This window comes from Cladophialophora immunda, assembly GCF_000835495.1.
Source record: "Cladophialophora immunda strain CBS 83496 unplaced genomic scaffold supercont1.5, whole genome shotgun sequence".
NCBI classification, from domain to species: Eukaryota; Fungi; Ascomycota; class Eurotiomycetes; order Chaetothyriales; family Herpotrichiellaceae; genus Cladophialophora; species Cladophialophora immunda.
Window position 1 is genome coordinate 1,839,241 of NW_015622545.1, and position 22,116 is coordinate 1,861,356.

The window sequence follows — 22,116 nt, forward strand, 5'->3', positions numbered from 1 at the left end:
AGGTCGAACAACCCAGTCGCTCCGCCGAAGACTGAGGTTTCATTTGCCGCGCTACTCCCGTGTATCAAAGAGCGCCTGCTAGCCTCGCCGCGCAAGTTCGCCAGCTCCAGTCTGCAAGAAAGATGCAGCCGTCGACGAAGCGGATACTCGTGTACCAGCTGCTTCCCGTGCGGCCGCCCACAGCTCTGCCATTGCTCAGCTCGATTCTCTCCCAGCTGCGTCCGGTGCTCTGCATACTTGGTCGTTGACCGCGCACGAACCCTTACAGCGTTGTCTTCTTCGAAGCCCGTTGCAGTCGCACCAACTCGCAAGGCTGCCATATCCCTCCCAGCTTTGAATCCCCTTTGCCCCTCTGATGAATGCACGTTACTGAGTTGACGGCGTCGTACCTCGCAGGTCGTTTGCAGCCCCCGCCGCTTCGAACCAGCCCATCGCTCGAGGCGTACGTGCCCAGGCCTTTCCTGTACACGTACAAAATTCCCTTCCTCGGCGTTCCCTCTTCCTGTACTCGTGCTTGATTATGCCATGGGGAGTGCTGTTAAGAATAAGCTGGATACCCCCCGTGGCGAAGAGGTAGTCACATTGGAGCCAGGAGCTGAGAAAACCGGCCTGGATGTGCAACGAATGTACTGTTTGGACCAGGGCTATGCGTATATTTCAAGGAACAGTGGACTGCTCCTACTGAAAGACAAGGCTTCGCCTTGAATGAGACTATTCTCGCTTGTGGTCGCGGAGGCTATCTTGCTTTGATCCCGCCGCTTTATTTCGCTTTGGTTGTGCAGTGTCGCCCAGTGAGGTCATTGTACTTAGCCTCGGATCAAATATTATCCAGCTCTGCGGCTCACGTGCCCCCTCTCCAGCCAGTCAAGCCTTCGCTAATGCAAGCGCAAACCCCACGTCATTTGAAATTCAACCCGCATCACTTCCTTCCGTGCCAGTTTGGTCCCAGCTGATTGGATTTGCGAGGCAAGAATGGCCTCCGGGATCAGCTTTCCACAGTCCTTTGTCGCCAACGCCAACGCGTTCACACGCTCTAGACCAAACATTCCATTCGCTTTCAGATCCCATTCCTGATCTTCGTTCGAGCCCCTCACCCAGCTGCGAACCCTTCTCACCCGCAAGAGACTCCTGCCCTCAATTCCAGGGTGCCTCTCAGACCTTTTTGTCCGAAATATGACATGAGATCGCCTCCCGCCTCTGGCTACCCTGCGCCTCGTTGACTCCGCTCGCAATGGCAGACTCCAGGTCACCTTGCATTCGTTCTTCAGACCCTTCCACTTCTGCTCGGCGGGTGTCTCAGCAAAGTGTCCGATTTGCAGACGCAGACCAATATGCACCTCTCATTCCTAGCCGGCTGCGGGAGACCACGATTCTCTCCCCCGAAGACAAGATGACAAGATCCAGGTCCCGTGAAGATACAAGTGACGAGGAAAATCAGCGTCTCCCCCCGCCGACCTTGAACTTGGCGGCCGACGAAAATACACCTCTCATTGCTGAACCGGAACCTTTGGTGAACGAGGAAGGGGACAGCGTTCAAGGAGAACTCGTCGAACCTTCGACGCAGTCGCTACATGCTCGGAATAATGCCCTGGGGAACTATCACCACAGCCGTCTTTGTGGCCTCATGAACTGCGATCACGGAACGTTTTCTCCCAGAGCTCCTTCGGTCGAAAGTGAGGGGAGCACCAATCTCTCCTTCGGTGGTCGATACGCCGATGACATGGCCGCCGATGGCAGTCCACGGGACCCGGTCCGCGGCATCCTGGGCGAGGCTGTCACCGACACTCTTGCACCGAGTAAGAGCCTGAGCACGACCAGATGGCTGGCCGAAAGACACGGGATTAAGAGCCACCGATACATGTACTTCTCCTACTATTTCCCTTTCGTCAAGTGGGTCGGTCAATACCGCTGGAGCTGGTTCCAGGGTGATCTGGTCGCTGCTCTCACCATGGCATCCTTTTACATCCCGATGTCCCTCTCATACGCTGCAAACCTTGCACACATACCCCCAATCAATGGGCTTTATTCGTTTGTCTTCAACCCGTTAATCTATGCATTCTTGGGTACTTGCCCGCAGATGGTCGTTGGGCCTGAAGCAGCAGGGTCTTTGCTGGTTGGCCAGGTGGTCAAGACATGCATTGACAGAGGCGAATCCCAGGATGACGATTCTAAGCTCAATGCTGAAATCGCCGGCGTGGTGACTGCAATGGCAGGAGGCATCATCTTCGTCGCTGGCCTGGCAAGGCTTGGGTTTCTCGACAGCGTCCTCAGTCGACCTTTTCTTCGAGGCTTTATTAGCGCCATCGGGTTCGTCATCATTGTTGATCAGTTGATTCCCGAGTTGGGCCTCGCCGAAGCCGCGAAAGAAGCGGAGGGCGTGTCACACGGGAGCAGTGCTCAAAAGCTGGCATTCCTGGGTAGGAACATCGGAGATGCTCACGCTTTGACTGCCGCAGTCTCTTTTGGAGCCTTTACCGTCATCATGGTTTTCCGGTAAGTTGTGACCAGATAAAGCCTTGTCTAAGCTCTGACATCACAGGTATCTCAAACAACAACTACAGCCCAGATATCACTGGGTAGCATACTTTCCTGATCGCTTCCTTGTAGTCGCTCTCTCGGCAGTTCTGGCCTGGGCATATTCTTGGGACAAGCATGGCCTCGATGTCCTTGGTGAAGTCAAATCATCTGGTGGAACGGCCATCCCATTCCATTGGCCCTTCCAGTTCCGGCATATGAAACATATCGACACGGCCTTGAGCACGTCCTTCTTGATTGCATTACTGGGATTCTTCGAATCGTCGGTCGCGGCCAAGGGCCTCGGAGAAGGGGGCCAAGTCAAGCACATGACGCTCAGCGCGAATCGAGAGTTGATTGCTTTGGGCACTGCGAACATTGCAGGTGGCTTCTTCATGGCTCTGCCTGCGTTCGGTGGTTATGGACGGAGCAAAGTGAATGCGGCGACCGGAGGCACCACCCCGATGAGCAGCATTCTCCTCAGTCTCATCACCTTCATCTGTGTGTTGTTCGTCGTTCCTTATTTCTACTACCTCCCCAAGGGCGTTCTTTCGGCCATGGTTTCGGTTGTCGCATACTCTCTGATCGAAGAATGCCCTCACGACATCAAGTTCTTTGTCAAGATTAGAGGCTGGACAGAGTTATCGCTGATGACGATCATCTTTGTGGCCACGGTTTTCTATTCTCTGTCGGTCGGAATGGCCCTCGGCATTGGCCTGTCCCTGTTGGCCTTGATCCGTCACGCCACGAAGCCTAGGATCCAAATCCTCGGCAAAGTGCCCGGGACGGCAAATCAGTTCGAGAATGCGGAACTTACACCCGAGAATATAGAGTATATCGAAGGTTGCTTGATCGTCAAGATCCCTGAGCCGCTCACTTTCGCAAATACGGGAGAACTGAAAAACCGACTCAGACGGTTGGAGCAGTACGGCACCAATGCTGCTCATCCTTCATTGCCACGAGTGCGCCACGAGGATAATAACCGCAATATCATCTTTGATGTGCACGGCGTCACCACCATTGACGGATCTGGAACTCAAGTATTTACTGAAATCGTGGAAGATTACGTAAAGCGCGGCATTCGTGTTATCTTTTGCAGGTTACCTCAGAGACGGAGTCAAGTTTACAAAAGTTTTGAGAGGAGCGGCATTGTTGGGTTGGTTGGCGGCACGAGACACTTTGTGGGCAGTGTGGAGGAGGCGTTGAGGTTGAGTGAAGCAGAGGATTTGGAGGAGTATTTCGACGAGAGGTTGACCGGACATCAAGAGCATCAGCATCACTAGAGCGCGGAAAAGATCCAAAGGAGAACTGGGATCAGAGGGTGAACGGACATCGGCGTATCAGCATCAGCATCAGCATCATTAGAGCGAGAGCGACGGGCTACAACTCGCGGTTACATAGTTATGGTTATATTCCTAAAAGCATGGCGCGGTCTGGCATGATCTGGCACGGTCGGGAGGTGAAAAAGAGGCACTTTGCCACGGAGACTCGGTTTGTCTCCTGTTAGCTGCAGATACATTCGTTGCAACCTACACACTCGATCACTGCGCGAGAAAACAAGAATGGCCTTTCTCAGCGACTTGATTGTTTTCATCTTGACTTTGTCCTTCGCTTTCCTCGTGCAATCCGCCTCTTCAGCCGTTCATTTGCCCCTGCACAGAAGGGGAGGTCGTTTCTCGTACCACGAGTCGGCGAACCTGACCTACCTCGCGTCAGTTGTCCAAGATGTCGAAGCAAAATATGCGCGCAGCTACCGTGCAATCGAAGGGAATCGCTTGGTGCGCAAATGGCACGCAAGCGGGTGCAAGGATGAGAATGACCCCGATGTGATTGATGTCGTCGGCGGGCCGAATCGATGGTATGGGGGAGCATCATGATTCTGTTATGTCTTCGAGGATGGAGCGGGAGATCACTGACCTCGGTGTCGACGAGTCACAGGTACACGACGATTGAACTGGGCCACCCACGGCAGAGATTGGAGGTCGACGTCGACATGTTGCGTCCCGATTTCTACACGATCACAACGGCAAGCAGCACGGGGTCCAGGTACGAAACGTCTGCGTCGCAAAGCTACGGTAGGTGAAGGAGGAAAGGTGAATGCCGAGCTTGTGCGCTTGTTTGTCCCTGACCCGACAATCAGGACTCAGTCACGACAGAGCGCATCCGATCTGCGTCCGAGCCAGTGACGAGTTCCACTTCTCCCCCAACCTGCGGGCGACGCGCCTCGACTTCCCGACCTGCACGCCGGCCAAGTCGTCACGACTGAGCCTCGTGCGTTCCGGCACGGTCCTCGGCCTCGCGCCGCCGCACGGGGGATCTCTCGCCCGCCTGTCCTCCTCCCCGCTTTTGACGCAGTTGAGAGACCAGCACGTCATCGCCGACGAGGTGTGGTCCGTCACGCTGCTGGACACGGAGACCGGGATCCTCAGCCTCGGCGGCACCGTCGCCAGGGAGGTCGAGGAGGCCAAGATCCGCGGCGAGGTCGAGTTGAAGCACTTTGGCGACGCCGGGGCCACGGCGGAGTGGGTGGGCGAGCAAGTCGACGCGCAGTTGCAGGCGGTCATGCCGAGTGAGACGCCGTGGGAGCGGCACTTCAAGTGGACCGATGTGCAAGGCGCGGCGGGCTGGTGGACGGCTCTGATGAGGGGGGTGTGGGTGAACGGAGCAAAGGTACGTACGTTCCCTTCCTGGCTGGTCACATGACCCGAGACGGGGTGTGTTCGTTTCCTCCTTTTTTGCTAATGTTGGCTCAAAGATCCTCAGGAATCAACCTGTCCTCTTCGACCTCAACGTCCCCGTCATCCTGGCGCCCTCGATCGCGGCCCAACGCTTCTACGACGCGATCGGCGGCACGAAACGCCTGGCCCCGCCCTTCGACGCTTTCTTCGCCTTCCCGTGCTTCAACCAGGTCAACCTCGCGCTGGAGATCGCCGGGCTCAACCTCCCCGCCATGCAGGGCCAGGGGACCTGGGCGGACGGCCTGCACGGCCCCGCGGGCGGGCGGTTCAGCCTGGGCAAGCTGGGCGACGGGTCCGGGTACTGCGTGGGCAGCGTGGTGGAGACGCGGATGGGGCAGAGGCGGGAGTGGCTCGACAGCGGCATGAAGGACGTGTGGGTGCTTGGGGAACCCTTCTTCCGCGGACTCGGGGTGGTCTTTGATATGGACAAGGGGAGGGTCGGGGTCAGGGTGTATTGAGAAAGGGAGGAGGTGAGAAAGGGGCACGCACAGAGACATCAGTGGGTGGATGCGTACGAGGTATTCGAAGGACAATGGATGACAGACACACACATTCCAATAACGGCACCGCGAGGATTGATTCAACGTCCTTGATAACTTTTTTTGCCATCATTCATCATCTTTTTTTGTGTTGTCGCTTTGGTCTTCAACTCCGTTTTGAGACACCTGGCTTCTCTCCATCTCCCAAAGCCTACTTGCTCTCCTTGACAATCTGCTTCAGCGCCTTCTCGTACTCCTCGACCTCCTTGGCGCCCACGAGGGTGATGTCCCTGCGCTTTCCCTCGATCATGATGGTCGGGACGGAATCCACCCCGTTGCCTGCCTGCTGGCGAACCATGCTGCCAAAAGTATTGTATGTCAGCCTCGGTGGGCGGCAAGCTTTGCGGAATTGCCCTCGTAACGACAAAGAACCCTTCCAATAACTTCCCCTTGGGGCAAGAAACTCACTTCTTGACATCCATCATGCCGTCGCTCTTGTCCTGGATGAACGGACGCGCTTCGGATTCGGGAATGCCGGCGGCGGCGGTGGCCTGGAGCAATGTCTCGTCCGACGACGGGTGTCTCTCGTTCTCGAAGTACTGGGAGTAGAGCGCTGTGATGGCGATCAACCCGATTCCCCCGCGGAGAGGGTGAGGCAGAGACCGTGTGCTGGACCGTCTCTCTGGTGGGACTTACAGTTGATGATTTTGTCGGCCGTTTCGGGGCCCTTTTCTTCCTGGAAGTGCTGGATCACGCGATGCGCGTCCATGGTGTTGGCGACGGTGCCGCCGAACTTGAAGTTGATGCCGGCCGAGACGCCATACGCGGTCATCAAGGTCATGTACTAACAGGTGATATGGATCAGCTTTCGGGGGGGGGGACGTTTGAGTACCCCAGGGGGAGACTGCAGATACCATCTTCATCTTCTCCTCGGAGTCGCCATAGCGGGACTTCTTGTACCAGTCATACTTGTTCTCCCCTTCCGCGGTGGCGTCGGGATTCAGCTGGTAGGGAAAGTACTTTACGACAAAAGTCACGTCCTTTGCATCGTCACTCTGCCGGAATCGACGGAGGGCTGTTTGACCAAGTCAGGCGGCATTCCCAGTACGTCCACCGCAGGGAACCTCCAACTCCCAGGGGAAGAGAACAGACCTTCGTCAAGCCTGCCAACTCACATTACATGGTGCGAGTCAGTCACGCCAACTCCCTCTCTCCTGGTCGTTACATGGGGGAGCCGGGCAAAAATGGCCATGGGAAGAACTAAGAAGAAAGAAAAGACTGTATACCGTCGCTTGGCCAGATACGTCCTGTGAGACACACATGATCAATCAGCCCGGTTTTGACCAAGACGAACACACACCACCCCCCCTCCATTGCATTGGTGGATTGGCAGACGGGCGGTAGATTTTCCAGGATGACGGTTGACAGGATGCATGTCTCACCACGGGCAAATGGTGTCCAAGGTAAAAGATATCTGTGCTTCGTACGTCATTGCTGTTGGGAGGGCTTTGCGTAACAATGGGCTTGGTTGCAGAGGCCCAACTGGTAAGTCTACGGAGGACAGGTTTCAATCTTGCACCAAAACAAGAGGGCACGAGGATCAGGGTTTGGGCTGCAGGTGTATTGTTGCTGCCTTGGGAAAATTGGAAACCAATCTGATGATGATGATGGTGGTGATGCGGAGGAACGGATGGGCGAATTAGTGATCAAGTTGAGTCTCCCTCTCCTTGCCAGCCACGTGATCCATTGTCAGCATACAAATGCACGTGACTACACTGAGCTCCGGAGAATTTGTTATTGGTAAAAAGCCAAAAACAAAAAGTCAGAAACAAAAGGGGGCAGCTGTACAAGTCCTGCAATCAAATCCATCCGACGAACCATTTGCCGCATCTCGAACATGCCATAGCTGAAAGATCCAGAAAAAAAAAAGAGGGATCTCGCCCACAAACCGAAGGCTGGGGGGGGGGGGGCAAACACCCGTCAGCCTCCTTGTTGGCCAGGTCACCGAGAAGCCCATCAAGCAAGCCATCAAGCCATCAAAGCCACCAAGCCTCCCCTGGATGCCCTTGCCAGCTGTGCCAAGTGGTGGCCAACCGACTCCGGTGTCCGGCTATATAGCTCCAGAGGTAAGCGACCCCGAATCTGACATCTCCCGTTCGCTCGCTTCGTCCAGGGTACCCCCTTGCACCTGGTCTAACCACGTCCAGCCATCCAAAACATGATCCGTGGTCCAAGGGCTTCCCTGCTCCTTAGTGCAGTTTCACCTTGAATCCAGCCTCTTCCTGCTTGGCCGAGCCTTGACGCCCTCCACCTATCCCCCATCACCCCCCTAACCAAGCATACTGTGCGATGCGAGTATACAGTCGTGGGCCAATCCGCAAGGGGGCAAACAGGCTGGGCGGCAGCACCCCGTTCGCCCATTCCGTCCCAGCCCAGTTTGCTCTCTCCCTTTTCTATACTCCACTTGGCCTGATCCCTGACGACAATGCCGCCCACGCCCACTTGGTCTAGCAGTCTTTGTCCATACGGCGTCATAGTAGTCCCGATCCTGCCTCCTGAATAGAGCCACTAACCCGGCCGGATAGCCAGTTAGGCTTTTCCCAGTCACACTCATACGGGGGGTACACAGCCTGAACTGTCAACCTCTCCTGTTGTGCATGACGTGCCTCCTCTCCCCTTTTGCAAAGTATTTGAATCCCCTTCCTGACCGTTGCATTGTGTTCTTGTTTCTCATCTTGCACATCATTCACTCTTCCCAACGATCAGCAGTCCTTCGTTGAACAAAAAGGTCAATCGTTTCTAAACAAGATTCAATAACGCATAATCCCTCACCCCCCTCGACAATTATACTATAATACATCCTACCCCCACCAACACCATGAAGTCAGCAGTTGTTCTAGCTTTTGCTACACTCGCCGTCGCAGCTCCTGGCGGCGGTCAGGGAGCCGGATGGGGTTCTGGCGGCGACAACGGCAATGGCCAAGGTCAATGGGGAGACCAAGGTGGCAAAGGTGGCCAGGGCGCCGGTGACAGCGGAAGCTGGGGAGACTGGTCGAGTCAAGGCGGAAACGGAGGTCAGTGGAATGACTGGACATCATCATCACTAGCACCATCCCCCACGACTACTTCCCTTCCCCCTCCCCCTCCTCCCGTCTCTACCACATCCCAGTGGGAGGAGTGGAGTTCGACGACGACGACGACGACAAAAACCACTACCACTACCACTACCACTTCCAAGCTCACCCCCGTTCTCGAGACGACGACCAGCCATTGGCAAGATTGGACGAGTACTAACTCTGTGCCTCCCGCTCCAGCTCCCGAGAGTTCCAAGTGGCAAGATTGGACGACCTCGGCGCCGCCAGCTCCCATCACCACTTCTTCAGTTCCTCCGGCGCCAGTTGTGACTTCATCGTCTCATTGGCAGGACTGGACTTCTTCCGCACCACCAGCCCCCATCGAGACCAGCTCGTGGGTTGAATGGACGACCTCTTCGCCTGCGGCACCGGTGGAAGTGAGCACTTCCCATTGGCAAGATTGGAGCTCGTCCGTCGCGCCCATTTCCACGACGACTTGGGGTTACTGGACTTCTGCTTCCCCCGTCGCGCCGGTCATCGAGAGCACCAGCTCGTGGGCCGACTGGTCCTCCAGCGTCCCTGTCGCTCCGGCTTCCAGCAGCTCGTGGAGTGATTGGTCTTCCACGGTTCCGATCGTTACTTCCACACCGACGCCCGTGGCTCCCACGACTTCGACATGGGCGACCTCCGTCCAGTCGACGACACCTGTTGCTCCGATCGCCAGCCAGTTCACCGGCGCCGCTGCACCGGTAGCCACCGGCGGAGTCAAGATTGCTGGCGCCGCCGCCGCCTTGATGGTCGCCGCCCTGCTTTAGAAGCGGGAACACATCACCATCGCTACCCTCGACCACACTCAAAACGACAGAACCCCCCCGTCTCTTCGACTCTCGTTCCCAACACGTTTGGCGGGACAGAATCGCGATCGATTCGGGTCTTGTTCATTTCGCTTTCTTGTTTGGAACCAGCAACCACGGCTTGCTTGCTTTGCTTAATGACCCACGACCACTAATGAGAAGAAAAGGGGCACCGAACCCCCCTTTTTCAAAAACACCCACGAGACTCATGATCACTCCTTTACATGAGGATCCCACTGGCTTGGAATCAGGAATCAGGAATCAGGATATTTTGGAGAAACAAAAGGAAGAAACCACCGGATGGATAACAACGGAGAAAAAAAGGAATGGACATTTTACCCCCCATCTGGAGAAGGGGCCACAAATGTGTATGTACGTCAATGTCAAATGTCAAATGTCCAATTGTTCAAACAAACAAACAAACTCAACCCCAAAGGCATCGTTTCAGCAGGAATGGGCACATCATGTCTAGGTTGGGGTTTATGTACGAGAATAGAATCAATAGAGTCTTGAATAGAATAGAAATTGTCAACCAAAACAAATCAAACGACCTTTTTGAATGCACCCCTCCCCCGCACTTGTGATATATATAGAGTGTGAGATGGTGAAGGAGCGTTCGAATCAAAGAGACCATATCAATACGTGATTGTGTTTATGTTTTCCCCTTTTCAATCATGGTCATTTTCCGCCCATCACGAGAAGATATTGTTAAAGTGCAATGCGTGACCCCTTGTAGCGTGGCTGCGAATCGAGTCTGACTGACTCTCGGACTCACTCGGTTCCTTGCTCACAATACTATCCTGAATTTAAGACACACATGACATGTCGCCCTTGGAATCCCGGCCGACGGCATTGAACAGCAAACCGGTCGGCCAAGTCAGTCAGCGAGACAATCAAAACCCGGCCAATGTCTCAGCTGGGGTAGGACGGCAGCTCCGGCGCCAGCACCGGCCGCGCATGCGCCAGCACAAACAGGCATATCGGCCGTTGTTGAGCGGGAGCAGGAATATCCCAGTTACGGGTTGCCACGGCGGAGACGGGCAAAGGGACAAGAATATAAAGAACCACCACGATTGGTCACCTGCCGTCTCGAAGTTGTTGATGTTGTTGATGTGTTGGTGCGGCGGTGGGCGGGCGTTGACGCCGCATCCTCAGCCGCCGCGGCACCGACGGATGGATCATCATTTATCCGGGCTGCGGGGGACTCGAATTTGTGCCATGGACAAGAAGTATAGAGTACCTTTTGTATAAACCGAGAACAGCACATAGCCAACCCTCGAGGTTTGCCCCCCAGTCAGCCAGGCACTCGGATCTTGTATATTCACGGCGCGGGGGAAGGAGTGTGCCACGGTTCTCTGTAATATTCGACCAACGAGACCGACCAGAACAAACTGCGGAGGCTGAGTACAAGATAGTCCATTAGCGGTCCTAGTCAAGTATAGACGTGGAGCGGTTGGCTACTAGCAAAAGGAAAGAAAGAAAGGGGTAATCGCTTGCCAAGCCCTCCCCCTTTCGTACCCTGGTGTATCGTGCGAAAAATCTGTAATATCTCCCTTCGTCAACTTGCCCTTACCGCACCTTTACCTTGGACTTCTCGAACGATCTCTAAGCGTTCCCGGAATCTGTCGGAGCGGTTTGATCTCCATCTCCGCCACTTCATCACACACTTATGTACGTCAAGATCGGGACGATGGGCTCTGTACAGGATACACTTGGATCCCCAAACCGCCCTCTCCATGAACGGTCCTATTAAGCTAGTCCAGTGGGCCCTTTGCGCTGCGCGGGCATCGATTCATATCCACCGGACGACAAATCGATCGGCTATGCTATGCTGTCGACACGGGGTTGACCATGGACGCAGAAGTGAGGTATACAGTTGTCGCACGGCATGGGATGGGTTTACACTACCCATTGTCATTGCGTCATGTAACAGTCCAAATCCCGCATTCTTCACGGAACGATTCGAGGAACAGTGGGATGCGCAGATTAAGGACCACAAAACGATCAAGGTTACTCTTGAGATAGCCACTGGCCTAGACTAAGCCAGGATATAAGCATGAACCTTTCTAGTCTCGTCTCGTCTCGTCTCGTCTCGTGGGCCTGGTGGCAGCGACAGCGGGGCCACCGCTTGGTTACATGGCCCCGCCCCCCGGCCCCGCAACATAATCCTATTAACTAGTAACTTTCGACGTCGACATTTTATTATCCTTATAATAACTACGTACTTTTCCAACCAGAACACCAGGTGGACGTGCTCATCCAAGAAGACATCTCCCACGTGGGGCACCCGATGAAGGAATCCTGGCCCAAAATCCATGTTTCCCAGAACTTGAACGACTCCCGCCGGACCGTGAGGGAGCAGTCTCCTCTTTCACGACTGCGACGCAAAGTGTGCAAAGGAGGAGGGACCTTCCGGCGCCCCCTCCCCGTCCAATACCTGTGATGGCGCAGATCCTGGACGGCACAAACCGTCGTGGCGACAGCGAAATTGCGTCTTCTCAGAACTGTCTTTCCAGGCCAGAGATCAGACCGAAATGCCCGAGATGCCGCCAGCCTCGCGAGGGTCGGAGGTGTTATGCTGACTCTTCCATTGTTGTATGTATGGGGAAACGATATTGGCACTGGTCGCCTGTGGTCTATCACGTCCTATGTTGGCAAAATGGGAACGGGCAGAAAGGAGCCGTGACAGGTATTTTTGAGACAGATCCGTATCAAGTAGGCCGCTAAAGAGCAGAACATGGCTGGCGGCAACGGACACGAGAAAATCTCTCCCACAGAGGCATATCAATCCTGAACACCGTATTCAATTCACTCGTTTAAAGACCTATGCTACTGGAGGCGGCATTCCCAGCGGCAGAACCCATTAACACAGTCGGCACCATCCTTTCACCAACATTTCCAAAGTCGCGCGACCGATGCTCTCAAATTTCCGTTCGCGGCCTGTCGACATTGAATAGGCCAAAGACTCCAGAGGCGTCGAGCTCTGCCGTCTTTCGAATTGGATTTATGCCGTAACCACCGTCGCCATCTTTAACAAACTTTCCGCCTCGTGGAATGATGATTTCATACGTCATCACAATCCCTCTGATCTCGAACTGTACCTGATACTCCAGGTACTTGTATTCTCTCTCTCTTACCGGTGAGGTCCTCGTCTCAAAGAACCTACAGTCGTCCTCCGTGAGATACACTTTGAGCATTCCACAGGGATGGATGCTGCTGTGGCGTGGATGGTCGATCCAAAGTCCATCCTCTGAGATATCATCAGAGTAGAAAATCTGTTCTTCCAGAACCCACCCGGTTTCGGTCTTCTCATCCAGGAACAAGCCACGCCAGCAGCCTTCCGGCCCAAACGCCTGATGGTGGTGTCCAATTCGTTCCCCTATTCGGATCAAAAAGCTGGTGACGTCGATGCGACTGTAATAGCCGTCGTGCGGATCGCGTAGTACTTTGACCAATGGATTCTTTCGATCGCCTGGAAGGCTCTCTTCGTCGATCTTAACGCAATATCCACGTCTAATGACCCTTTCCGTCACGAAACAGCTGTCCATTCTAAGCAAAACCGCCCCTTGAGAGATGCAGGTCGCAGCGCCCATTCCGTCTTTGTCCGTCTCACGAACAGTGATGGGATACGGTGTTGCTTCATTTTTGGGACGGCAATAACGATTCCGGAGCTTGGCTTTTAGGAATGGAGATGAACTGCCACCCCCGACAAGGAGAATCTCCGAGATCCGCGCTCCAGAACCATCGCGAGAGAGTGGATGCCTGGTGTGGAATTTTTCGATCATTTTGTCTATCATGCATGTGATAGGGGTGATCGAAGAGTCGAAGGCATTGGTAACGTCCTCTGCTGATAGGTCCAGGGTATTCCTTCGAAGTCCGATTACGGGGATCTCTGGCAAGCCCGGAATGTTCAACGACAAAGTTTCGCCTGGGGACCACCACCGCTTTTTGTTCTCGAAGAGAGCCTCTATTTCGTTCAGGAACTGATTCTCGTCCATCGATCTGCCATGAGCCCTTAGAGCGTCCAGGATACGCGGCATCATAGGCTGGCACCTTTCTCTGACGATGGCACGGCATGTCTCGTTGACGCGATTACCTCCGCACCATTCGTCGGCGCCTTCAACTTCCTCTCTGACCACGAGAGGGCTTAGCTGAGCAGATGAGTACGCTTGGCAGTCCACCGAGCCGCCGCCGACGTCCACCGCTATCGTACACCCACTCTTGTCAAGAGGTCCATGGGCATCAGTCCTCCTCTGGATGTCGAACGCATAGGCTGCGGCAGGCTCCGCGACAGGCTGGGGTCTGGGGATCTTCGCTCGAACAGCGGCACGAATCGCCAGCTCGACGTGATGCGGCTTACTATCTGCCGGCATGGGCAAGACTGTTTCCACCGCCGTGTACTCGCACGGATCAAAGTGTCGGTATGCTTCCACATCGGATGGGTCTGGCCACGGAAGCTCGGGGTATTGTCCCTTTATTTTGCGTAGAATATACCTCCAGGCATGACCCATAAAGTCAGAGAAGATATCAAGAAACGTCAATCGTCGAGTGTCCCCAGGTCGTAACTCGTCAGAAGCGGAGAACTGAATGGCTTGAGGTAGCTTGTCGATTTGATGCTCGATTCGCTGTTGAGCAGCGCGTCGTGTACCCTCGGTGTAGATCGCTGGCTTGAGCCATCGAAAGACGAAATCCGAATTAATGCGGCCTTCGTCAAGAGCAATTGTGACCTCCTTGCCCCAAAGCTGCCGGTATACAAGCTCTCCCGTGACCTGGTCTTCCCACCATTCATATCCGATCTGGGTTTCGATGAACTGAAGTTGATTAGGCCAAACGATAATTCTAATTCCTGGCAGGATGTTGCCATCGACGCCGACCTTTGGATTGATCTTCTCACGGCTTTCCACAACCTTGAATGCGCTCTTCATGTAGGCAGTTCCCGCGTCGATCGCTATTATCACCTTATTGATACCACAAGGATTTCTAGGACAAAGGTCACCGACGGAGTTTATCGGTGGTGCTTGGGTCAAGGTGTTCCCCCCTCGACCCTGCCCATTGCCGGTTCTTTTCTGTACTTTGTGGGTGGATCGTGTCGTCGGAGAGTCCGTGAGGACGCAAGGAGTCCTCCTCCTAACGCAAGCCATGCATTTGGGCTTCTTGGGATTCTTTTCAAGAGAGCATGGTTTCTGCGACCGACGTTAAACGAGAAGATCTCCTTGGGCACGCCAACGGTAAACTCACGTTGCGAATTCTGCACTCTGAACATGCGACCATCGTGGGATCAGGCTTGTAGTGGGCGAAGTGTTGTAGGAGCTGGAACTCAGGGTATTGTAATAGCGGTGTGAGGGTGTATTACTTGGGCAGGAGACAAGTCTTCGCGGAGGGAGTTGTCATGGGGATATGATATTTTAAAATCAGGCCACCTGCTCCTAGATTCACCAGGTGGGCATCTGGAAACCCTGAGAAGCGCTCAGACGGTCAGCTGCTACGTCCAGGGGGAGAATGATAGGCCCTCCTTCGACATTATCACTCACACCCATGCAATGTTTCAGGAAATGATTGGTGGCGTCAAGCCTCTGAGCATAACGGGACTAGCTTGTGACGGTGTGACGAATTGTCGCCCCAATCTCAGCCAGATTGGGTCGAAGGCTGGGAATGCTCAAGAATAACTAATATATCAGGGAAGTCTCTGGGCCGAATTCTCGCGTTGTAAGAAAAAGTCGAATTCTTGCTCGCCAGATCACTCCGCAAAGCATGAATTCTCTACGGCCGTGGACCACACAGGAAACCAATGTCGCGTTTGCCTTGTTCGAAGAGTTGCGAGAAACCGACAAGGTTGTCAGACTTACGGAAATTGCGTGGAAGGTGAAGAGCTTCCTCGAGGTCATGGCCAGGGAGTCCGATACCACTGCCTTTTCCTATAGGCAAGTGTACAACAAACTCGTGTTCCAAGGCATGAAGATCTTTCCCAAGCCGAAAAAAGCGACAGAAGCCCTCCTCGAGTTCGGATTGTTTGCCAGCTTCTCTGAGTCCCAACGTGGTCAGATGAGGAAGGACCTTCAGGCCGCACGACAACTATTGAGGGGGTGTGCCGACGGCAACGACGGCAACCCATGCGAGGAGACTCTACCTGAAAGGGGAAGACAAGTTATCCACTTAGCTCTCATCATCAACTAACTTGCTCAGAATTCACTTCGACTTGCAACAGCGGCGTCTCTAAATGAAGCGCGATCAAGTGTCCACGTCGGATCCTGTCGAATCTCTGAAAAACCTAGCCTCACCCACAACCCTAGTTCAACCGAAGCGGCAATCGAACCGACGAGACGACACGATCCGTCGAATAAACGAAGAGGAAGAACACAACTGCAAGAAATGAGCTCGACGATCTCGAGGAGTCTGGCGGGCCGGAAGGCACGCCGCAGACGTTCGAGAGTACATTCGCTGGCGATCGACGGCAATGACTGTATGCGTCAAGACAACATAGTCGTCGAGATCCCAACATCGACGGCACGCGCGGCTACAATGACCTCGTCAAGTGATCCGATTCCTAGCCTCGGTCAACACGTGGACTTTCGTCAGCGCTTCGAGGAGGAGATTAACACGTTCGCAACGAGCCTCGTACATCGCGAGCCCAAATACGTCCCTTCACACCAAGAGGATGCACTGGCCATGGCCAGAATCGATTCCAGCTGCGAAACGGCGATCGATCATTGGATGCTGGCACAGTCGTTTGGTTGCGTCAAGGCAACAGATTTGACGGAAGGCGCAATCGAACTTTGCCAGCTTCTTGTCGGAGTGGACGGCTGCGAGGAGACTAGAAAGGTTCTCGAGACTCTCTCTGCGCATGAGAGTGTTTCCCCGAAAAATTTTCTCCGTGGATTATGCGCTGGAGCTATCACGCGATGGGTATATCTGGACACTAAGCCACAGCTCCCATCCGTCTGCCAATATCCGCAGTCGGATGTTTTGAGATCGGTTCTGGCTGGTAAGCCCTTGAACGTGTTGTCCGAGAGTCTTGCTTGGCTTCAGCTAATTCTTCGATTTCAATAGCTACACCGAATATATATCGGAGGCTTGTCGACGCTATGACCTTGGAATATCTTGAGAGACATTTTGCAACAACTATCCCAGCCTTGTCGAAAGAATTGACAAAGAGGCTCCATACCATTCTCACGAACTTCAGAGGTCTAAAGTCGGCAAACACCCTGACAGATCTATCCGACCACATCAATAACTTTCGTGTCTGGGAACGTTACATGGCGGATGCTTTTGAGGGGGCATTGAGACTACGATTGAATCATCTTCGCAGCCCCATGAAATACAACTACACTTTCCCGTCCAGCGGCCAACCATTCGTGGAAGACAAGATGATATCTCTATACTCGGAAGCGAGCAGACGGCGACCCCATCAAGTTTGGCTCTGCCTGAGTCCTCTGATTGAAAGCTGGAACGAGAGTATGGACTCCTCATCCCACGTGATAATATCTCCGGCGAGGGTGATCTCATCGTGATTCTGGGTGATACCACATCTATGTGCGAGTTCTCGACTTTGAGTTACACAACACCAGCCTTGGACACCGATTTCTATCATCACATGCACGCACGCTTCTCTATACTGTAGATTCGCAAATCTCGCTGGGTGTATTATGGGGGGATGAAGACTATTATCGCGATTCTTAGGTAATTCAAACCTCGAACTAGGAATTATGATAGTTCTGATTTGGAAACATAAACATTCGGGAACGTTGTCATGCTGTTGAAAGAACAGATCTAGATTGTCGAGCTTGTTTGAACGTTTCTCAAGGAGTGTCAGGTGAACCCACCTATGTCCTTAGGTACGGACAAAAATCCAATGTGTAAAAACCAGGCATCAGAATCGGCTGCGGCAAGCACTCGGCTTCGATTGAGGAGCCACCAAGGAGGCAGGTTCACGAGCCTGGGATATGCGTGAGAGCGCCTTACCACATCGCTAGAAGAACAATATTCACCGACTTTTCCCAGGCTTCCAATGGCCCCTTTAGGGAGTCCCTTTCTATCTCCCCTTCTTCCCCCTGCGTATTAGGTCGTGGCTTGATAGGGGCAAAGAAGGCCTGTCGGTCGAGGAGACCAGAACAGTGTCCTCGCAAGGAACAGTGCTGTCGTCTACAAGCTTTTGGTCGACAAGGCCCTCCTAGCAAGGATATTGTATGACATTAAGAAGCGGGAGATCCTCTATTGGATTTCGACCATCGCTCACGCTCGGGGAGGGAGGAAGTCGGCATGGACCCAGAGAGGGATTCACGCCAACACATCCAACCACCTACCCCTGGCAGTGCCCTAATGGCTAGAATTTCGGGTTGATCACGGCGGCCAACACGGTCACACAAAACCATCTCCGGTGGGCTTTGCTTGCGTGGTTGCCGCAGGGCTTGCCCACTACAACTCACTAACTCTCCAGCCTCCTGAATGCCACCAGTTGTGCCGTCTCAAAGCTAGGTCCAGTTTACAGGGGGCGAATACTTGACGCATTACTGCTGCATTAATATCATGGGCCGACAGCTCAGCTCGATTTTCCGACGCATGGTCGCATTCAGCCACAACAAACTAAATTTCTACTGGGATTCTAAGCCATATCTTGACGGTCACATACGTGGAAGTCTGCCCGAGCGTTGTTTCGAGTTTTACCTGACGATTCCTTGGCCTCCGCGTCTCCACTGCCACTATTTCTGCGTCAGGCGGCATCGCACACCGTTCCATTCTTCTACACAGGTCGAGAAGAAGACGTCAAACACATTCCAGTACACTTTCCTGCCCTCTCTCCTTCAAGCAGCCGCCAAATTATACCTCGCAACCCACTCGAGACGCACCCACAACCCAGCGCAGATACTCGACATGGAAGACGGCGAACACAAACAGAGTCAGATCGATGACAAGGGTGACAAGAACGAGAACAGCCGCAGGTCTCATTCGCTCCAGATGCTCGCCAACAAGCTCAAATGTGACGAAGAAAGTATCCCCGCTGTCATAGAGCAAGAGATAATTTCCTTGACGTCGTCGTATCTCGAGATAGAGGAAGATCGTTGGAGTCCACGTACGTTCCGAGTTCCCTCAACCCAGTGAGAGTCTGCGCTCACTAGAAATCAAACTAGATACGCAAGCCCGAGTCAATCTTCGTACGGAGAAGCTCCGCGACTTAGCTAAAGTCATTCGAAAACTCCTGGATGAAGCCCGGGCGTCCATGACACGAGCGGATAACATGGAGAAGCTCCGCGGCTTAGCTAATGCTATTCGAAAACTCCTGGATGAAGTCCGGGCGTCCATGACACGGGCGGATAACATGGAGAAGCTCCGCGACTTAGCTAATGCTATTCGAAAGCTCCTGGATGAAGCCTGGGCGTCCATGACACGAGCGGATAACAGGGAGAATGCTGATTCTGAAAGCTCCGGGGACATATAAAGACAAGATGTTGGTTTAAAGATATTGTTCGATGATATTTGACACGGCGGTCCTGAACTCAAGGCCCCAGGTTGGTCGAAGAAGACAAGACTCCAGTCGTCTTGAAGCTCGCAGCGATTGTGGGTATTCATGTACAGGATACAGATGGTCTTCGCCCTGTTTAGGTTGGCGACGCTTCAAACCACATTTGGTGTTGTGTCTCAATGCGCACTGATCCGAGTTGACGTGGCAGATGCATGAACCTGCGAACTCCACAGGTGATTCTTTGGAGCAAGCTGATCGTCAACCCGGGTTAACGGTCCACCATCCATTTTCCAAGAAACATTGATTGTTCCAGTTGGCACAAATGGCTAAAATAGATACCATATGTCTCAGCCTGGTATCTGCCAACACGGCATGTAGAGGTCGGTGTCAGACGGTCTGTGTGAACTTCATGAGACTTCATGTCTCGAGGGAAAAATATAGAGATCGTGCCGAGACTTTCTTGGAGGTCGGAAACGCTTGTGGACCTAGAGGGGCCGTCGGACTCCTGTACCGGCTACGATGGAATACCTAACACTGCTCTCCTATGAGAAACTGCCCACAGGATACACGGTGTTGGTCGTCCGAGCACTTCTTATCCCCAAACGCAGGACCGTTTAAGCGCATTACAGCCCTTTCAACTCGACCACAAATAGACTAGTGCCAAGACAAACGGTTTTGCGGAGTTTGTTGCACATTGATCTCGTCTTCACCCTTTTAATAGGAAAATATTCGGAATGCAAAGGTTGTACCTATCGCATCGTCTCTTCAACCCTTCTCCGAGGTACACACTTATCGGGAACCGCTGTGGCAACGTACCAGCACCAACGCCGCACCAACGCGACGTCGGCGTGTGCCCGGCTCAACGTTTCCCACCGCGGTCATAATCTTGTCTCCTCTCTTCCATATAATCGGACACCTGTGGAGGTCCACGCTTGGTTTCGCTAATGCTCTGTTTATTTGTGTTTCGCAGGCCAGCTTTGTGACGATGTCTTCCTCTCGGGCTGCCATCTCTGACTATCGTGCACACATCATGGTGCGAACATTTTTTTGCTCAATACTATGAGGATCAATGGCGAGGTTCCCGACACTATTGACATCTATGAGAAGCGTCTCTCAGTCTTCTCGCTGGCTCAAGCGGTTCTACATTTCCCGCGCTCAGAGTGTACAAATACTTGTTGTGTACGCAGCCAGTCACTGGTGAAGTTGCCTCACTCGCATCAGTCTGACCAATCACATGAGACCTTCTCAATTGTATGCCTTACACCTCAAGGCATTGGAAACTACACACAAAACTTGGAGGCCAGTTAATGAAATGATGGTCGGGACATGTCTTGTGTGTCCTAGCGTAGTACCATATTTTTCCACTCATCCTAGTCTCCTCTACACGTAAATTTGGTATGCCACGGGTTTTCAAGTCCCCCATCCGGTCATTTCCGTAGCGACACGAGAGAGTTTCGACGTCAGAACGAAGACATACCAGGCTTTACTTGATCGTATGATTAGGACCGAGGTGTGTCCTTGATTTTGGACATTTTCAACGGCGGTCTGAGGCATTGTTCCGGTATCGCACAACGCATTGGTGGGCAACATTAAATAGCGCTCCCGACTTGTGATAATTGGGTTCTATAAAAACTATGAATGATTCCCCGACGGCTTACCATATTATCTCCCTCTCGCGTAGGAGTATCAACGTCGGAGTAAGTCATATTGCTGATCCGTAGACCCCTAACTCCTCGATCAGCCTCACCTGGAAGAACACGGTATTTGGGGCTAAGATCAACAACTCAGTCGCGCTGCGTGAAAATGGGGAACGACTCCGTCATCCACCTTGTCATTTGGTGTTGAGGTATATAGAGCATGACTCGTGGTACGGAGGATATGAGGAATGGTATCGTGGCAACCAAGAACAGGGGTAGATACAATACCTTTGCTGGCGCACGAGAGTGGCGGCACGCCTTGTGGAGAGCCCGCGTTACCCCTAACGTGAACTGGAATCCCCAGTACCAGGAAAAGAACGCGGTGATCGTGAGAAGTCTTCTTTCGCCACGAGGAGACTTCCTTACGTGTTATCTCGACGGCACCCAACAATTACAGTTCTGCGTAGTTCACAACTCGTAGAGCGCTCCTCGTCGTCGTGTTCGGATTACCATTTAATCCATGCCCAGCACGAAGTTAGATACCAACAGCGGACGTCTGATGATGAGAAACACGGTCCGCGAGACGGTGTCTATTCGATTCAATCAAGGTCACTATCACCGGTCATGGAAGCCCAACCATCGTACAAAGGTGACGCTAATATGTCGTTCACAAACGCGACACTAGAGCTTAGCGGATAGGATTATATCGTTATTGCCATCGCCCTTCTCAAAGTTGTGGTTCACTGGCTCGTCCATTACAACGTAAATGCCAAAGATACTATAAAATCTGGCAAGACTATAGCACTCCAAAATCTCTACAGCTGTCGGCGAGCACTGAGCACTCCGTAAACACTCCGGAGGTTCTGTTGGAAGCTTTTAGTCCTCTCCTTCATCGACAATATTAATTCTCGTCAACTTTGGACGCTGAGACCCATTTGCGATGCTACGGGATCCCTGGTCTCCGTCTCTAATATGATCTCCCTACTTGGTAAGCTACCCCCACGATTAGGATGCTCGTGCCCGATGGTTCACGGACCGATGGTTTGGCAAGCTTTCCTTGGTATTAGTTAGGGTATTTTGAGAAGCGTCAAGTTTATGCGTTCTATCTCCACTTATCGCATGTGGGGAGCAGGCTTTCCTTCCTGATGCCTCTCCAACACAGTGGATAACTATGATTTGACCCCCTATAGCTGTCTCTTATGAGTTGGCTCGCAGCCTATGTTGCTATGTCTACCGGTGGCCCGAGGAGCCTCTCACAAATGGTATGATATGATTACCCCAATCACATTCTTCTTTTTTCTCTGCTGGTGTGTGAGTACAGGATCCATTGGTTCAGAAATTGATCGGTCCTCCTCCTGAATTG

General features: G+C 53.2%; 8 protein-coding genes across 12 annotated transcripts; 6 read left to right on the top strand and 2 right to left on the bottom strand.

Moving 5' to 3' along the window:
- Positions 1-1,231: 1,231 nt before the first annotated feature.
- Positions 1,232-3,797, top strand: PV07_08858 (uncharacterized protein; the record flags this gene model as incomplete). Its single annotated transcript, XM_016396057.1, has 2 exons — positions 1,232-2,493; positions 2,540-3,797. 2 exons carry the CDS (start codon positions 1,232-1,234, stop codon positions 3,795-3,797), a joined length of 2,520 nt encoding a protein of 839 aa, XP_016245913.1.
- A 279-nt stretch (positions 3,798-4,076) lies between these two features.
- On the top strand, positions 4,077-5,710 carry PV07_08859 (uncharacterized protein; the record flags this gene model as incomplete). The annotated part of the gene is made up of 4 exons (XM_016396058.1): positions 4,077-4,372; positions 4,453-4,589; positions 4,655-5,184; positions 5,270-5,710. The coding sequence occupies 4 exons, from the start codon at positions 4,077-4,079 to the stop codon at positions 5,708-5,710; spliced, it is 1,404 nt and encodes a 467-aa protein (XP_016245914.1).
- A 32-nt stretch (positions 5,711-5,742) lies between these two features.
- Positions 5,743-7,396, bottom strand: PV07_08860. Of its 3 annotated transcripts, XM_016396059.1 has the most exons (6): positions 7,174-7,396; positions 7,018-7,038; positions 6,884-6,894; positions 6,428-6,806; positions 6,200-6,344; positions 5,743-6,090 (listed from the first exon to the last, which is right to left on the bottom strand). In XM_016396059.1, the coding sequence occupies exons 1-6, from the start codon at positions 7,221-7,223 to the stop codon at positions 5,833-5,835; spliced, it is 864 nt and encodes a 287-aa protein (XP_016245915.1). In that variant the 5' UTR covers positions 7,224-7,396; the 3' UTR covers positions 5,743-5,832. The 3 variants fall into 3 exon arrangements, with proteins under 3 accessions (XP_016245915.1, XP_016245917.1, XP_016245916.1); XM_016396061.1 differs by having other exon boundaries at positions 6,884-7,038; XM_016396060.1 differs by having other exon boundaries at positions 6,884-7,396.
- A 993-nt stretch (positions 7,397-8,389) lies between these two features.
- On the top strand, positions 8,390-10,222 carry PV07_08861. 2 transcript variants are annotated; one of them, XM_016396063.1, is made up of 2 exons: positions 8,390-8,805; positions 9,046-10,222. In XM_016396063.1, exons 1-2 carry the CDS (start codon positions 8,610-8,612, stop codon positions 9,618-9,620), a joined length of 771 nt encoding a protein of 256 aa, XP_016245919.1. In that variant the 5' UTR covers positions 8,390-8,609; the 3' UTR covers positions 9,621-10,222. The 2 variants fall into 2 exon arrangements, with proteins under 2 accessions (XP_016245919.1, XP_016245918.1); XM_016396062.1 differs by having other exon boundaries at positions 8,390-10,222.
- A 2,233-nt stretch (positions 10,223-12,455) lies between these two features.
- Positions 12,456-15,002, bottom strand: PV07_08862. Of its 2 annotated transcripts, XM_016396065.1 has the most exons (3): positions 14,898-15,002; positions 14,534-14,842; positions 12,456-14,470 (listed from the first exon to the last, which is right to left on the bottom strand). In XM_016396065.1, the coding sequence occupies exons 1-3, from the start codon at positions 14,928-14,930 to the stop codon at positions 12,581-12,583; spliced, it is 2,232 nt and encodes a 743-aa protein (XP_016245921.1). In that variant the 5' UTR covers positions 14,931-15,002; the 3' UTR covers positions 12,456-12,580. The 2 variants fall into 2 exon arrangements, with proteins under 2 accessions (XP_016245921.1, XP_016245920.1); XM_016396064.1 differs by having other exon boundaries at positions 12,456-14,842.
- A 408-nt stretch (positions 15,003-15,410) lies between these two features.
- On the top strand, positions 15,411-15,833 carry PV07_08863 (uncharacterized protein; the record flags this gene model as incomplete). The annotated part of the gene is made up of 1 exon (XM_016396066.1): positions 15,411-15,833. One exon carries the CDS (start codon positions 15,411-15,413, stop codon positions 15,831-15,833), a length of 423 nt encoding a protein of 140 aa, XP_016245922.1.
- A 195-nt stretch (positions 15,834-16,028) lies between these two features.
- PV07_08864 (uncharacterized protein) lies at positions 16,029-17,167 on the top strand (the record flags this gene model as incomplete). The annotated part of the gene is made up of 2 exons (XM_016396067.1): positions 16,029-16,641; positions 16,707-17,167. The coding sequence occupies 2 exons, from the start codon at positions 16,029-16,031 to the stop codon at positions 17,165-17,167; spliced, it is 1,074 nt and encodes a 357-aa protein (XP_016245923.1).
- A 1,015-nt stretch (positions 17,168-18,182) lies between these two features.
- On the top strand, positions 18,183-19,092 carry PV07_08865 (uncharacterized protein; the record flags this gene model as incomplete). Its single annotated transcript, XM_016396068.1, has 2 exons — positions 18,183-18,726; positions 18,785-19,092. 2 exons carry the CDS (start codon positions 18,183-18,185, stop codon positions 19,090-19,092), a joined length of 852 nt encoding a protein of 283 aa, XP_016245924.1.
- Between the last annotated feature and the right edge of the window lie 3,024 nt (positions 19,093-22,116).

What these genes read in the sequence shown, in the direction of transcription:
- PV07_08860 (XM_016396059.1), bottom strand. Translation starts at nt 7,223, where the DNA reads ATGACGTACGAAGCACAGATATCTTTTACCTTGGACACCATTTGCCCG. An exon ending in TTGGACACCATTTGCCCGTG is followed by an intron (nt 7,039 to 7,173) that starts GTGAGACATGCA and finishes TGTGTCTCACAG; the next exon opens with GACGTATCTGGCCAAGCGAC. An exon ending in GGCCGACAAAATCATCAACT is followed by an intron (nt 6,345 to 6,427) that starts GTAAGTCCCACC and finishes TCGCCATCACAG; the next exon opens with CGCTCTACTCCCAGTACTTC.
- PV07_08861 (XM_016396062.1), top strand. Translation starts at nt 8,610, where the DNA reads ATGAAGTCAGCAGTTGTTCTAGCTTTTGCTACACTCGCCGTCGCAGCT.
- PV07_08862 (XM_016396064.1), bottom strand. Translation starts at nt 14,930, where the DNA reads ATGGTCGCATGTTCAGAGTGCAGAATTCGCAAC. An exon ending in CAGAGTGCAGAATTCGCAAC is followed by an intron (nt 14,843 to 14,897) that starts GTGAGTTTACCG and finishes CGTCGGTCGCAG; the next exon opens with AAACCATGCTCTCTTGAAAA.